Here is a 17,500-nt window from a genome sequence, read left to right as displayed (position 1 = left end):
TTCAACACTGCGACTGTACATAAAAACCATGCCTCACTTTCCTTTGATACTCCGAGTGGCGGTACAATCTTCATCATGGACTCAGCAGATAGCTGTACTCTTCCTAGATGCGACAACACGTGTTCTATGTAAATTATCAAGCCTGAAAGCTGCGGGCAATGTACAAGAGCGTGCAGGACGGTTTCATCGTCCTGTCCTTACCTTGGGCATGCCGGTGGCACAGACATTCCATGCCTAGACAATTTGTCGCGAACAGGTAACGCGTTCTTATAGCACAGCCAGTTCAGAGATTTCTGGTAGGTATCCAAGTACCACGGCCTGAAAGTTCTTTGAAACAGGTTGGCTAGCTGGCTCTCATCGACCCCCAGAGTTTCTCCTGTGACATCATCGCTCTTAAACCTTGCCAACCCTCTATAAAATACCAAGGTGGTATTCCCGCTGCCGGTCTTGCCCGCCTTATGCATTAGCAGGAGTGCCTGTCGGCACTCCTTTTGCCATTCAGTCGTATTACGTCTTTTAATGAAGTCGGGTTTCAGTTCCTCCAAGGAGGCCAGTCGTGGAAAGAGTTCCTCCGCTAGCGAATTCCACACCTGGTCACCATCTAGATAGAGCAAGAGATTCCGTAGCCTCAGTGCATGCCTGCACACCATTACCCACGGCATCCTTAACCCACCCTTTAGCGGTTGTTGGCATCAAACAGAGCGCCTCACCAGCAGCTTTCCTCCCTTCCTCAAAAGGCGAAAGAGAAGGCGTGCCAACTTGCTTAGCCACGAATCAAAGCAAGGGACAACGGTCAGACGTTAGGTGATAACAGATGCAATAAACACCTGCACCACCTCCACCCTTCCTTCCAGGAATAGTGCCCTTCCAGACCAGGTTCGGATTAGGGCCTCGATCCTGTCTGCCACCTCACTCCAATTCTTCTCCTTCTGGGAATCCGGTCCGAACCAGACTCCAAGCAGCTTAACAGGACCATCCATCCAGTGCCCCAGGGCACTGAACATTATCGTCTTGCCGCTCCAGATACCGAACCGCAAGCCGATGGACTTGTCCTTGTTAATTTTTGCCCCTGCCACCGCCTCGTATCCTTTGATTGCATCCTCTACACAAGGTAAGCTGAGCTTCATCGAACACGGTGATGGTGACGTCATCCGCATATGCAGACACTGGCTTACCACATCCCATTTCATTGGGGATGCCCCCTCCCCCCAAACTCTCCAACCTCCGCAGCTCAAGAGTCAGTACATACAGAAGCGGAGATAGAGGACACCCTTGACGAACCGAGCGCTTGATCCCAAACGGCACCGACAGGTAACCGTTTGTCTGGACTGTGGATTTGATGTCACCATAGATGGCAGTGATCCAACCACGAAAGTCCGGGCCTAGCCCAGCCGCCTCGAGGACCGCCGCCAGGTACTGGTGGTCTACCCTATGAAAAGCCTCACTTTTGTCTAAATGGACCAGTGCCCCACCTTTACCGGTTAATTTACCAACCACGTCTAAGGTGTAGCGCAAGAGATGGAGATTGTCCTGGATTGACCTGGCTTGGAATGGCGCATGTTTGAGCTCTCCCAAAAAGTTTCTCACCGACACGCGTCAACGGTTCCACTAGCACATTAGCCAAAATCTTTAACTCTACATTAAGTAGAGTTATGGGCCTAAAATTATTAATATGGTCCCCTCTTGATCGGGTCTTTTCTGATCAGTCTCACCACTCTCCGACTCACAGAGCTGGGAATCCTCCCATTCTGCTTCCAGTTTGTGTAGACGCAGGCCAGCAAGTGTCCGAACAAGTCCGGCATACTACAATCCCATCGTATATGTGTGCGTGTGTTTGTGCGTGTGTGTGTGTGTGTGTGTGTGCGTGTGTGTGTGTGTATGCGTGTGTGTGCGCGTGTGTGAGTGTAGCATTCTTATCAATAAACTTGATAAATGACACTTAGAGAACGCCTATATATCTGTGTGAGTGTGTGTGTGTGTGTGTGTGTGTGTGTGTGTGTGTGTGTGTGTGTGTGTGTGTGTTTCTCCCATCACCGCTTGACAAACGATGTTGGTAAACTAGCGGTTCGGCACGAATAACAGACAGAATAGGCGCCAGGTGTAAAGAATAACTGCTGGGGTCTACTTCAAGGCGATGCCTCAGCTAAAACAAGGGTCACGGGTGTGCGAGTGTTTGCTTTTGTTTGTACTCGCGCGTATTGTGCATAATTGATTAGAAATGAATACATTACTCACAGATAGAAGGTTAAAATAAGCATAGCCCCGAGTACCAAAGTCGTGGCATGATCAGTCAAGCCGAACACGTCCATCGCTACTCCTCTCTCTTCGACGAATTACACGTGAAGCAAAAAAACTTGCCTTTTTATACAAAGCTTTACAACCCAATCTCTCTGCCTTTTTCCGTCACGTGCCTCTTTCCTTCTCGTTCTCTTTCTCTATATGCCCATATATCCCTGTCTCACCATCTCTCTCTTTCTTTCCCTCACTCTCCCTCTCTCTTCTTTCACTCTCTCAGTATGTATTTCTCATTATCTCTGATGCAGATAGCACTCGAGCTCATATCCATGCACATGAACACATTACCGCCCACTCCACTCTCTTCTCGCTCTCTCTATCTCTCTCCCCTTTCGTGTATCTTTCATTATCTCACACGTTATGTTTCTCCTTCTGTCTGCCCCGCTCTCACTCTCTCTTTATCTCTTTCGCACACACACACAGACACACACATGTATACACATATATATACACACACACACACACACAGATCTATATGCATGCATTGTAATATATTTGTGCCCATTATGCTACTCGTTCCTCTCTCTCTCTCTCTCTCTCTCTCTCTCCAACAGCCACCACCACTATCAATACAATCATCACCAACAACAACATCACCCTCCCAAACAACTGTATTCCCACCACCACCACCCTATACTCTTCTTTGTATTAATCTTACTGACTCATGCCTGCGAATTATCGCGTAATAAATGGGTAATTTGGTGTATATTGCGCAGCAATCTCAACACATATGTCAAGACACTATGACTTAACTTCCACATATTTCCACAGTTCTTACTGGTCACAATCACTGGACTTTGACCCAGTTGGAGCACCATTTTGAAAGGTTTAATAGAAAAAATATCGAACTCCCTTCTTTCCGCCTTCAAGAACTCCAGTTTTTTGGGGGGTTTATTCTTGTTGCTATTGATCACGATGATGATGATGTTTCTTTCAGATCTGGTACTTATCCTATTAGTTCTCTATAGATGAACCGCTAGGGGATCTATTCTATCTCAATCACAGATTATTTAATTAATTTGCTTTAACTAAATATTTTGAAACTTTGAATACTGGTAGAATTTCTCACGTATAACACGGTTTACTCTGAACGTTTTTGACGAAATTTTGTATTTTAGAAGTTATTTCGTGTTAAAGTTGTCGTATTTGGGTAATTTCAACCAATCAACGACGTGTATTCGGTTAAAGCAAGCTACTGCTGTTTGCGATAGTAATAGATGAGGATTCATCAAAGGGGAACCAAAGCACGTGGAATCAAGAAGGGGTACACTCATTTCTACAACTTCCTTGGGAAGGATCCAGAAGTTGACAACATCCTACCAGGAGGACTAAAAAGATGTGATTTACATGACGTCATCCTTGAATTTTCAAACAAACTACTAAATGGCAATGTGTAGCCAGATTAATGGTCAGAGATAGACTTGCTACCGCTGGCCAAAACTGGAGACCTAAGTGATACTGGGAATTATAGAGGGATCAGTTTGCCATCCATCGTTGCAAAAATGATCAAGATGATACTTAACCGAATACAACTTAAGATAGACAAATAATTGCGACCAAATCAAAATGGATTCAGATCAGGACGGTCAACAACATTTCACATCGTCGTCCTTAGAAGACTGATAAAGGGAGTTAAGAGCCATAACAGGAAGGTTATTATCCTCTAAGTAGACTTTGAAAAAAGACTTTTCATTCAGTACATAGAAGAATGAGGATGAAGATACTTAAAGCATATTCCACCAAGAATTCTGAGAGAAATAAGTAAGCTGTGTGAGAACACCACAGCGAATGTGATTATTCCTGGTGGAGAGACGGAATACTTTGAAGTCAAAGCCGGAGTATTACAAGGCGACACGCTAGCACCTTATCTCCGCGCCATCGTCCTGGACTATGTAATGCGTAGAACGTACGAGGGCAAGGAAGAATGACTAGGATTCAAATTGCATAGGCAAAGAAGTAGACGCCATCAAGCAGTAACCGTGTCTGATGATTTGGCATTATTAACAGAGAGAAAGATCAGGCACAGGAGGTGCTGAGCAGATTAGAGCAGGAATCGGGGAAGGTACGATTGTACTGTAATAAAAACAAAACGGAGCTGCAAGTATTCAACCACGAAATGCCTGTGTCAGTAAAAGTGAGAAACGGTAAGTCGCTGAAGGTAGTTGAAAATTTCATATACTTTGGTGCGTGGACACAAAGTACTAAAAAAGACATCGTAGCCCGGAAAGTTCCGGCCTGGAGCGCATGGCATAAATTGAAAAAGGTGTGGAGTTCAAAGGAGATTGAAGTGAAGTTGGCAACAGTGGAATCTGTTCTTCTATAGGGGGCTGAAACATGAACGCTCACTAAAGCATTGAAGAAGCAGTTGTACGGTTGTTATACGAGGATGTTTAAAATGGCACTCAGTTTCTCCCGGAAGAGTCATACAACAAACGCTGACTTATACCAGGGACTACCAAAAGTAACATTGTAGATACAGCATAGAAGGATGAGGCTAGCTGGACACTGCATCAGACACACAGATGAAATTGCTAACAAGCTGGTGTTCTGGCAACCAACGGAAGGAAGATCCATGAGAGGAAGAAGGAAGACGACCTATATCGACAATTTCTTGGGGGATATTGGTATGGAAGGGGTACAGGAGCTGAGAACCATTATGGAAAATCAAGATGAATGGGGAAAACACGTGGAAATAGTCTTGGGGCATCCCGAGGGACGACCTAGATAGATAGATAGATAGATAGAACTTTATGAATATAATTTCCGTTGGATGTACTTCAGGAATGTACTTCAGGAATTCCTTCCTTTATAAGGTTGCATAGCCAATGTTATGAAATAAAGTAGGCTGCTTACCAACCACTTCATGGTTCAGTCCCACTGCGCGGTACCTTGAGCAAGTGTCTTCTATAGCCTCGGGCGGACTAAAAGATTTGTGAGTGGATTTCGTAGACGGAAACTGAAAGAAGCCCGTCGTATGTATATATATATATATATATATATATATATATATATATGTATATATATATATATATATATGTGTGTGTGTGTGTGTGTGTGTGTATGTGTGTGTGTGTGTGTGTTGTGTGTCCGTGCATATGTTTGTGTGTCTCTGTTTGCCCCCCCACCCCCCCACCCCACCAATATCGCTTGACAACCGATGTTGGTGTGTTTTCGTCCCCGTAAATTAGCGGTTCGGCAAAATACAAAGAATAAGTCCTGGTGTTGATTTGCTCGACTAAAGGTGCTGCTCCAGCATGGCTGTAGTCAAATGACTGAAACAAGTAAAAGATTAATCGAATAAAAGAATATGTAAATAAACATGCACATTTAACTTTGCATTGAACAGTGGTGAAAGTGGGCAGTCAAGCGAATCTTGTTTCCTTTATATTTAGGTGTGATGCAAGTTGAGCATTATAGGTGCTTTTGCACTAAGTTTAAAAATCATGCCGTGGTCGGAAATAACGTCAGTGTCACAATTGTGTTGTTTACAGGGCGTTGCTTGCTTTCATTTACTACAACATTTGGTTAATACACCGTCTTTATTAGAGCATGGCATGTTTCACTCACATTAGAAAATAGAACGGTGAGTTAATAACTATAGAAGAGTAATAAACAGATCCAGTGGTCCGCAACAGGGATCCATATGGTCCTTGATGGTCCATGTACGATTTAAGGGGTCTACGTAACAAGATAATAAATTGCGGATCAACAATAGTATCTTAAAGGCCCCTAAACAAATTTACTTTAGATTTATGTATTTGTACGCATTGCAGCAGTTTCTTTCTCTAATATTTTACATAGTTCAACCTACACAAGTGAATGTGCGCAGAACAAAAAAAGGAATTTTGAAAGAAGTTTCTATAGAACTAGTTTTTAGACATTGAATCACTACGAGGGTCCACTAGAATAGAATAGTAATCAGAAGGGTCCCTAGGTAAAAGGAAACAAACAATTGATTGAGAACCCATGAGATAAACAGACAAAGGTAGTAGAAAGGGTGGAGACCTAAGTAAGAAAGGAGTGGGTGTGTAGGGGTGTGATGTCTGACTTGTATTTAATCAACGGTCTATTGCACCAACTGATAACATAATGACTTTTACTTTTTATCTTTTACTACTTTCCATCATGCTGGAGCATCGCCTTGAAAGGCTTTTATCGAACAGATCGATTCCAGGAATTATTTTTAAGCTTTTTACATATTCTATCAGACTTTTCGTCGAACCGCTATATTACGAAGACGTAAGCAAACCAACACCGGTCATCAAGTGGTGAGTGGAGGACAAACGCAAACAAAAGGACACACACACACACACACACACACACAAACACACACACACACACACACACACACACACACATATATATATATATATATATATATATATATATATATATATATATATATATATATATATATACAAATACACACACACACATTGTTATTTAGTAATTTATTAATTAATTGACATTTCCTTGCCCTATATCTATATTGATAATCTACTCCTGCAATCTTTTCTGCGGGACTATTCGTGACGCACATGGGGTAATTTTGAGGAGGGATACGGAATTTACTAGTCGATATAAATTTGGAGATGCTGATTTTTCTTATGTGATATTTGATGTCGCATGGTCAAATGTACATGGATTTATTAGCATTTTCATATTCATAATCTAAAATATCATGCTGAAGAGTGTAATGGATTTTTATAAAATTCTAAACACGAAACGTCGTATATGATTAACTAACGGCGGATTTGTTTTGTTTACTTTTCCTCTTTTATCTATGTGAGTCATGAATATTGCTATCCGTTGGAGACTTAATTGTAGTTAGAATTAGTAGTTTAACTGCTATGAAGCAACTTTTGCTGATCCTATATTATGTTTATAATTATGTATAATTATAAATGTTTTACTGAAAAAGGATTTTTTGCATACTGAACTACTTGGCAAAATTGTTAATTAGTAATTTATTAATTAATTGACAATTCCCTGCCCTATAACTAATTATATATATATATATATATATATATATATATATATATATATATATATATATATATATATATATATATATATATATACATATAGAAAATAAAAGGAGCGTGTAGTTTACGGTATAGCTTTTATGCTATGGTTTATAATTTTTTCATCGACTTGTGATGACCACTCACACACCATTGATGAGATGACAGTATGAAGATTTAAACAAGCATATTATATAACGTATATTTCATAATGGCACGACGGAGAGTAGTCTCTTCAAAACAAATTAAATACAATAATACAGAGAATCATTCGGCTGCTCGCTTAAATAAGAAACCATTCGACGTTAATTAATGGGGTAGCTGATAAAATTCGTAATGATAGTAGAATACAAGTCGGCCAAATGTGTATAATCATATCACAACTAGTTAAATATCAGTTGGTTCAAGACAGATTTAAAGAGTCAAATTTCATGTGCCAGCTGGCATAAGGTTCAATAGTTTTAAGTTACATGTTTGGACGTCACAAAAATGTTTTGATCTCAACGACAGAGATACTGACTGCGCTCTAATATAATACCTACTAATATAATATCTACGCTTGCACATATAAATATACAGACAAGGCCTTACACATTTACACATTTACACATGCTATACAATATAATATATACACGCATATGTGTAATGGTGCACAAACCTACACATACATATTTATAAATGTATAAAGGCTTGTTGGTCAAGTTGTTAGAATGTTGCACCGAGAATATCGTGGTCCTGACTCCCGTTTCGGGCTGTGAATTGTGTTCTTGAGCAAAACGATTCATTTTATGTTGTTCTGATATCTGACAGGTAGCACACTCTGCAACTGTACAGGTAATATCGATTTGACGGTGGTGAGGAGGAGGTTTTGCACGGCACAATATTTTGATTAATGTAAAAAAAAATCATGAAAATGGAGCTATCACATTAATAAAATTTATTAATTGCAAAAATCAAACATATTTACACACTTACAGACGATTCGATATGCCTAATTGGTTATATTAGTAAATATTAAGAACATTGTATTAGGCAAAATCTCTTCAGAGAAGTAGAAATAAATAAAATGTTAAGTCCATTTTTGTAATTAGTTCTTCATTCATTCATTTCTCCGCTGCATCATCACCATCATCATTATCATCATTATCATCATCATCATCATCACCATCATCATCACCACCACCATCATCATCAACATCATCAACCCTCAAACTTCGTCGTTACAGTTTGCTGACTTCCCGAGTTTTCAAATTATATTATTACATTTTGGTGACCCCGACGTGATGAAAAACAACCTTCCTTACATACATACATACATACATACATACATACATACATGCATGCATACATACATACATACATACATACATACATACACACACATATACATGCATACGTAATGATAGTAACACCGATCGTCAAAGCATTTAATCATGGACAAATAACCGCATTATTACCAAAACCACCCTACTTTGATGGTTATGCATTTGCAATCCAGAAACTAAAAATGTCAACCAAGTACCTGATGCACAAAAGTGATAGAGATGCGGGAAAAGACGTAAAATGTGACAAGCTACGTAGACTTTGAGGAGCTTACAATGAAGATATCACCCACATCATAAGCAGTTGTCCAAAAATGTCAACACGGTATTATCTACCGATGAGACATGACGTTGTAGCTTGGACACTCTATAATGAAATCCGACGGAAGGATAATCTCGAGGACAAAGAAATAAAAACCCACAATATGATAGAAGCCATAGCCACTCATAATAAAAAGGAATACTGGTGGAATGTACCAATGAAGACCTCAATAAGATGTAAGCACAACAGACCTGACATAATGATTTGGGATAGTAAAGAGAAACTGTGCACAGATGTAGAAAATAGCTACCCAGCGGGTGTTGACATAAAGCTGAAGATAAGTGAGAAAAGAGAACACCTATGCTGTAGTATTGAGAAAGCTACAGCTACTCTATCTAATTCATACCTGTAGATTTTACTGATACACATTTTTTTATATTTTTATATTCTTCGGCGATAATTTTTTATATTATCTACTCCTGTCATTGAATTTTGCGAACATTTAATCGTTTAGACATGTTCTCTACTTCGCCATTTGAAATTGTTACAATCTCATTGTTTTATACCATTGATAAACAAAAATTTGTTGACACTAGTTTGATATGTTTGTAAATAAATTTATTTTAAAATATTAACAAGTTTTTCAAGTTCATATGCATTTTCAAAAACAGATTCTCCGATGTGTGTGTGTGTGTGAGTGTGTGCGTGTGTGAGCGTGTGTGAGCGTGTGATTCGCGCGCGTTTGTGTACATACATACATACATAGATACATACATACATACATATATATACATATATACATATATTATATATACATATATACATATATATCCATGTGAATTAGACCGCAAGCATAACATTGAACGATCATAAGAGTAAGGAAATGGATTACAAAGTTTTTCAAAGTTTTAATCAGAAAAAAAGATGATAGAAAAGAAACGGAAATATCTTTAATAAAAATACATTTATGTAGATTTTATACTGGTACAATGGTCTCTAAACACTTTCTGTGCTACATTTCCTATATTTTTCGTTTGTTCTTTTATTCATTAATTCACATGGAATTTTACAAGTATGATTTGATACAGATGCACATTAAACCTTTTATCTTCGTTCAAACTTCACCCAAACACCGTTTTTAGCAGCCAATAAGACAGTGTCGTCCAATATAAGAGGGTTCTGCAATAGAAAATTTCAGATATTAATTTTTTTTAAAGTCATTACATATTCAATAAATTACATAACGTTATCCCTGCAAAATCTACAACCTGCTAAGCATCACATATTTCACTAGGGGGAATGTGATCAAGTTGACCATGTGGACAGCAGAACTTGCTTCAGTGTGGTTATGGATCAGGAGGTACGAGTCCGTCGAGTGAGGAGTGAATAGTGCTCCCAGGTATACCGCTGACTGAACACAAGCTGGCGGTTGATCAACCCTTGCTGAGTCGCCATTGTGAAGATTGATTGTTGAAATACTCAAAAGACTCAATGACCCAGAAACTATAACACATGAAGTATCCTGAACTATATATATTTTAAATAATAAAGTTAAAAATTCAAAAACTTCAAATGGTTGGGAGAAATTTAACCAGGTCCGAAATCTTTAAGAATTCGGTAACCAATGTAAAATACCTTCACCGGTAGACATTGTTGCATGTATTCAAACAATATGCACAACTCTTACTGAAACGTATCTAATAACAACCACAACTGATATTGATGTACGTACGCATACCAAATGTTCTCGTATTTTTCTCCCGGTAGGACAGGAAAGGAAGAAATCAATGAAAAATGAATAATAGAACATTTGGGAAAAGCAGGTTTGTTCTGAGATACCAAATTCCCCAGAGCATTATGGATAGTATATGGGCACGCATTTGCTCTCAAAGCAGAATCTTTTACTGAACGCCGACCCGTGTTATCACAGATAAATTAGTGATATATGTAACACGATTCACAATTGATCGTGACATTTTTTTATCCTGAATCAGTGACAAATCAATCAGTGATAGACAAGGGTAGATATGCAACAGGAACAAATCTGATGTGCACCCGTGTCCGAGACCGGGATCTTTCAGAGCAAAATATTAGCTTTAATATATAAAGAAGCGACCATGAGCAACTCATGCACAAGACCATACCAAGTGGCTATACTCCGTCTCCGTGGGAACCAAAATCTTTGAAGTCCCCAGAAGATAAAATGAAGAAATCAAACGACAGGAGAGTAAGGCTCGACAAGATCGACCTCGCCTTCCACCAACATTACCATGCAGTCAATGCCATCGACTCTTCTATGCAAGAATCGGTGTACATAATCGTCAATGGCATCACCAGAAATGAAGCAGTCACAGTAGAAGAAACTAAATTTTCGGATACGAGATAAAGTCGACGATGACAAAATAAAAATAAGTAATAGAATTTCCTCGCCAAACTTTCCCTAATTGAACCAATCAAAAATAAAGCACTTACTTCTGTTTTTTCTGTGGGAAGTATTTTGAAATTCCGAATCATTTGGACAGCTGCTACCTTGAACTCCAGCTTGGCCAATCTCATTCCAAGACAAATTCTTGGTCCTCCACCAAATGGTAAGTAGGCAAACGGTATTTGCTTGGATTTTGCTTCTTCACTAAATCTGTAAATAAGAAACTTACATCTCTGAATAAATAACCCAGTTTAATTCCAGTCGTATTATGTATATCGAGGAGTACATTATCACATGTCTGACTTGTTAATTTTATTAATGTTCGTCGTATTAAGCGATTTGAGGAAAATCATTTCTTGCAGGCAAAGGACGACTCCTGCGATATTTTCTGGGGTCACTTGAGAGAATTGTCGCAATTAGAAGGAAATATGGTCCAGCTATGTTTATTAAACAAGCAACGGGTTAGCAATGGATTAGCAATGGATTAAGCCTAATAACACCTAAGAACAGTAACGATAAGTCTGAGAGGCCTCCACCTATGAGGTTTCCGCCTATCATATCACTCACACGATATCTATTAGACACCTTAAGCATAGAACTACGTTTGGCCTTATCAATGAAACAGTCATTAAGAATGTTACCTTTCTGGAATAAATTTCTCCGGTTCCGGATAGTATTTTGGGTCATAATGTAGAGCATCCACAGCAATTCTGACGCTCAATTTTTCAGGAATTGTTATACCTTTTATTGTGCATGCTTTATTGCACTGACGATCCAATCTGAAAGATACATACAGAAATGAACAAAGTATACGATAGTTTCTTTATTTTATTTCTTAAATTACATTTTTCTAATACACAACCACACAAATAAACACACACTCTCTCTTCCGCCTTCGCTCTCTCTCTCTAACTTTCGCGCACACACACACACACACACACACACACACACACATATATATATTGGGTTGTCCAGAAAGTTCGTGCCGATTTTTAAAGGAAAGTAAAAGGTCAATAAATACTTGCCATTACATTTTTAATCAACCAAATATGGACCATTTTGTTGCACAATGCGTCTCCATCTTTCCTTTAACTGGAAAATACCCTCTTCCCAGAATTGAGGTGGTTTCATGGCAAATAAGGCGAAAGGTAAGCTACAATAAATCGGTATGAACTTTCCAGACAACCCAATACATGCGTGCCTACAGGCTCAAATGCACATACACCAATGAAATAGAACCTCATGAGCATTCCAAGTATTTGATCAACGGAACTACCTATTCCTTGTATACTCATCACCACATAATCAAGATATATTATACACACCATATACTTAATATATACATTACCTTCATTACATTGTTATGATGAAAAGAAAAATACAAGGCAGACACTTTATGGCAAGGAATAATGGAAGATAACATCTCAAGTTTTGAACAGAGAATAAATTATCATCGAACATTCTCATTTCAAGCTGATATAGGATATTATCTATAATAGTATTTTTTTCATTGGATCATGGATTCTACCAAACGCATTCTTATTTTACTCTGATCTTTCTCTCATTCTCCACAAACTGGAATACACCAATATTTTCAATTCGGGATTTTCTTTCTAACTTCTCCCCTCTCTATTGACGGTTTATTCCTTACTCAATATGATGACCCCCCCCCCCCTACATTTGTTCAGTACTATATTTATGAGATGAGGAATTACGTACATTATTTACATTATTTTCATTATTTACATTTGACGGATATTTGTCCTCATCTGTGGTAGGTTATACAAAGGCGAAACATGTCACCCCCTCAAAATAAGGGGAGAGGAACACCACAAAGCTGTGACACGAGGAGATATTGATAAATCGAGTATAGCTGATCATGTATGGAAAAATGGAGATCACCTCCTCTTGTGGGATGAAGTTAAAATAATATAGACAGAGAAAACCGCTGGAAAATACGAAAACTAAAAGAAGCAGCACATATGCTAGGGCACAACAACCTCCTAAGCAGACTGAGGGCAGATATGAATAGCATATGGGACTCGGTATTAAGGAAGAATAGGAAAATATTAGATTTATAAGCCCTAAAAATTCACTTCATAATTGCCCACGGAGCATATGGCGTAGTGGTTAAGAGCGTGGGTTTCTAACCCCAAGATTCCGAGTTCGATTCCAGGCAGTGACCTGAATAATAATAATAAGAAGAAGAAGAATAACATAGAAAATATACAAACATGATGAGGACAAACATACATACATATCTATATATATATATATATGTGTGTGTGCATATATATTGTTTTATTCTGTTATTCTTTTACTTCATTCGGCCATGCACGAGCTGCTTTTAGTGCTTTTAGTCGGACAAATCGATGTTATGACTGTAAGCGTAGTACTTATTCCATCGCTAAGTTAGGGGACGTAAACACACCAACATCGGTTGTCAAGCGATGGGGGGGGGGGAACAAATACAGAAACACAAACATATACATATACATACACATACACATGTATAAACGTATATGTACGTATATATATATATATATACATATATATATATACATATATATATATATACATACATACATATATATATACACACACATATATGTATGCATATATACACGTGCACACACATATATATACACAGGCACACACTCATTGGACTTCTTTTAGTTTCTGTTCACCAAATTCTCTCATCAGACATTTGTTTCCGTCTTGCAGTTTATGTGACAACCTCACCAAGTATTGGTGAGAGGAAAGGCATCCAGTGGTAAGAAAACATGCCAAGAGAGACGATGGACCACCATACAACCCAGATCCTGCAGAACTGGCCAACCCATGCCAGTATGGAAAACTGATGTTAAAGAATGACGAATGATGATGACTGATGATTGATGATGATGACTGATGATGATTGATGGTGATTGATGATGACTGATGATGACTGACGATGATTGATGATGACTGACGATGATTGATGGTGACTGACGGTGATTGATGATGATTGATGGTGACTGGCAATGATTGATGACTGATGGTGATTGATGATGTCTGATGGTAATTGATGATGACTGATGACGGTGATTGATGATGACTGACGGTGATTGATGATGATTGATGATGACTGATGGTGATTGATGATGACTGATGGTGATTGATGATGACTGATGGTGATTGATGATGACTGACGGTAATTGATGTTGACTGATGGTGATTGATGTTGACTGATGGTGATTGATGTTGACTGATGGTGATTGATGTTGACTGATGGTGATTGATGATGATTGATGGTGATTGATGATGACTGACGGTGATTGATGATGATTGATGTGACTGGCAATGATTGATGATGACTGGTGGTGATTGATGATGACTGACGGTGATTGATGATGACTGATGGTGATTGATGGTGATTGATGATGACTGACGGTGGTTGATGATTGATGGTGATTGATGGTGATTGATGATGACTGATGGTGATTGATGTTGACTGATGATGATTGATGGTGATGACTGACGATGATTGATGGTTACTGACGGTGATTGATGATGACTGATGGTGATTGATGATGACTGATGGTGATTGGTGATGATTGATGGTGACTGATGGTGACTGATGATGACTGATGGTGATTGAAATCGTTTGGAATATATATTTAAAGAAATGTTTTTCTCAAATTTGACCCGATTGTAATTGAGGTTGCTAATAAAAAATCTGGCTATTTTTTGTTTAACAAAGTTCTTTTCTCTCTTGAAGTGCAAGTGAATTTTTGCCACGCTCATATATCTAATTTGATTATTTTCAAGTTTCAAACAATGACGTCTAAAATGGAGTAAAATGAATAATGTCTAACTTCAATTATTTCTTCTCTTTTACTGCGAGAGAAGGCCCCAGTAGATCGTGAAGAATCTATAGAGAATATTTTATGCTGAGGTTTTTAGATTTAAGTCAGTTTCGCTATGTACATAAAATGCATATGATGTGCCATCTTTTCGTGATCCTCTTTCATTTCACCAAGGAATTTTTTAATCTTGCTGTATTTCTGATATCTCTGATGTCTAAGGAGGGGTATTGTTACGTAGAAGAAATAAATTTATATTAATTTGTTATTTGTATGCTAAAAGTAAACGGAGATAATTTTCTGAAATGGTGTTCTAAATTTGTTTATTACTCTTTTAATGCATTTAGAGAAATCATTTGCTAAACTGATATAGTTATTCTATGGTAGTGACTATTTGTGGAATACATATTTAAAAATATCAAACTGCAGTAAATATTAATCATTGTGCCCTACCTACCTGAAATATGACTACAAACGGAGCACGGATACGCTATATTTTGGGGTACCTTCATAAATAGCCAAAACGGCGCATAATGGAAAATACTCCAGAAGTAACATAACCCTGAAAGGGAAGAAATCAAACCTTTTGATTAGCAAGAGACATTAAGATCAATGTTTTCAGTATATACATATACATGTATATACTAGGCTACCTGTGACCAGGTGGGTCACTGACGTTTCAAGTTATAAAACATTGAAGCTGGTTTCAACATTGCATTGAAATGAAAGATAATTTTATGTTGATTCAGTTAAATATTTCAAATCGTTTGTGTAATCATAGGTCTGGTTCATGTTGATGGTTTTATTGATTATATATATATGTGTGTTTGTGTGTATGTGTGTGTGGAGGCGCAATGGCTCAGTGCATCGGGCAGCAGAGTGGCAGTCGTAGAATCGGGGTTTCGATTGCAAGACCGGGCGTTGTGAGTGTGTATTGAGCGAAAACACCTAAAGCTCCAAGAGGCTACGGTAGGGGCGGGGTGGCATCCCTGCTGTACTCTTTCTGCACACGTTTCTCTCACTCTTTCTTCCTGTTTCTCTTGTACCTGTATTTGAAAGGGCCAACCTTGTCATACTCTGTGTCAGGCTATATCTCCCCCGAGAACTATGTTAAGGGTACATATATCTGTGGAGTGCTTAGCTACCTGCACGTTAGTTTCACGAGCAGGCTGTTCCGTTTATCGGATCAACTCGAACACTCGTCGTCGTAACCGACGGAGTGCCACGATTTATATATATATATATATGTATGTATGTATATATATACACACATACATACATACATATATATATATATATATATATTATTTAAAAGAGTTCCAACTCTGTTTTTTATGTTTTATTTATATTCTTATATTAATTAATGTGAGATATAGAATATGGAATATATAATATAATATAAATAGTAAAATGAAATGAAGTATTGAATGTCTTATTGAATATATGAAATATTGAATATTAAATATAGAGAATTAAATATATAAAGGCTAGTATATACTTTCATGCCTATTGGCATTCATCAAGGCCCCGTCATTTCATTTTACTATTTATATTATATTATATATTCCATATTCTATATCCCACATCAATTTTATAAGAATATAAATAAAACATAAAAACAGAGTTGAAACTCTTTTAAATAATATATTCCTCTATACACGATCATACAAAACCTTTTTTGTATTTTTTTTTTTTCATTTTTATTCTTATTTTTATTCACACACACACACACACACACACACACACACACACATACATACATACATATATATATATATATATATATATATATATATATATATATATATGTATATATGTATATATGTATATATATGTATATATATATATATATATATATATATATATATATATATATATATATATATATATATATATATATATATATATATATATATATATATATATACACACATGAGGTGGTGTTGTAAAAGTTTCTGATGTGATGACTGTAGCAAAATCCTGGTTGGAGGCCAACATACCAGGATTTTTCTATATATATATACAGATACATATAAACATTTATACGTACACATGCATGTACTCTAGATAGATAAATACAGAAAGTACAATTATGCTAGAATTGTGCAGTTAAGAGAACAAATGCCAAAATAACGTACGAAGTTCCAATCGGGTACATCCTAAGTGTTTCATCCATGCACATGTCGAGGTAAGGTAACTTCTGAACATTGTCATAATCGGGAAGATCCTGGAACACAAAAGGAAAATGTGTCACAAAAAGATCCCCTTCGATCATGAATGACCTACGGATTGCACCTAGAAAGTTACCCTGCGAGGCACAAGTCCGG

The 17,500-nt window shown here is 37.7% G+C and overlaps 2 protein-coding genes across 8 annotated transcripts in view; both read right to left on the bottom strand.

Moving 5' to 3' along the window:
• The window catches only part of LOC128250902 (cytochrome P450 3A4-like), a 33,371-nt gene extending 30,925 nt beyond the window's left edge, over positions 1-2,446 (bottom strand). The window contains exon 1 of the mRNA XM_089342538.1: positions 2,236-2,446. Within this exon, the coding sequence (XP_089198664.1) occupies positions 2,236-2,309 (74 nt within the window). The 5' untranslated portion in view covers positions 2,310-2,446. The remainder of the gene's footprint in view (positions 1-2,235) is intronic.
• A 7,345-nt stretch (positions 2,447-9,791) lies between these two features.
• The window catches only part of LOC106868827 (cytochrome P450 3A31-like), a 36,940-nt gene continuing 29,231 nt past the window's right edge, over positions 9,792-17,500 (bottom strand). For all 7 annotated transcript variants that reach the window (XM_089342533.1, XM_052976963.2, XM_089342532.1 and 4 more), the window contains 4 exons: positions 17,312-17,400; positions 11,970-12,107; positions 11,376-11,538; positions 9,792-10,082 (listed from right to left, as the gene is read on the bottom strand). In XM_089342533.1, coding sequence (XP_089198659.1) covers positions 10,008-10,082; positions 11,376-11,538; positions 11,970-12,107; positions 17,312-17,400 — 465 coding nt within the window. In that variant the 3' untranslated portion in view covers positions 9,792-10,007. The remainder of the gene's footprint in view (positions 10,083-11,375; positions 11,539-11,969; positions 12,108-17,311; positions 17,401-17,500) is intronic.

This window comes from Octopus bimaculoides, chromosome 26 (genome assembly GCF_046866305.1).
Source record: "Octopus bimaculoides isolate indiv1 chromosome 26, ASM4686630v1, whole genome shotgun sequence".
NCBI lineage: Eukaryota > Metazoa > Mollusca > Cephalopoda > Octopoda > Octopodidae > Octopus > Octopus bimaculoides.
This window is presented reverse-complemented; position numbering and strand designations above follow the sequence as displayed.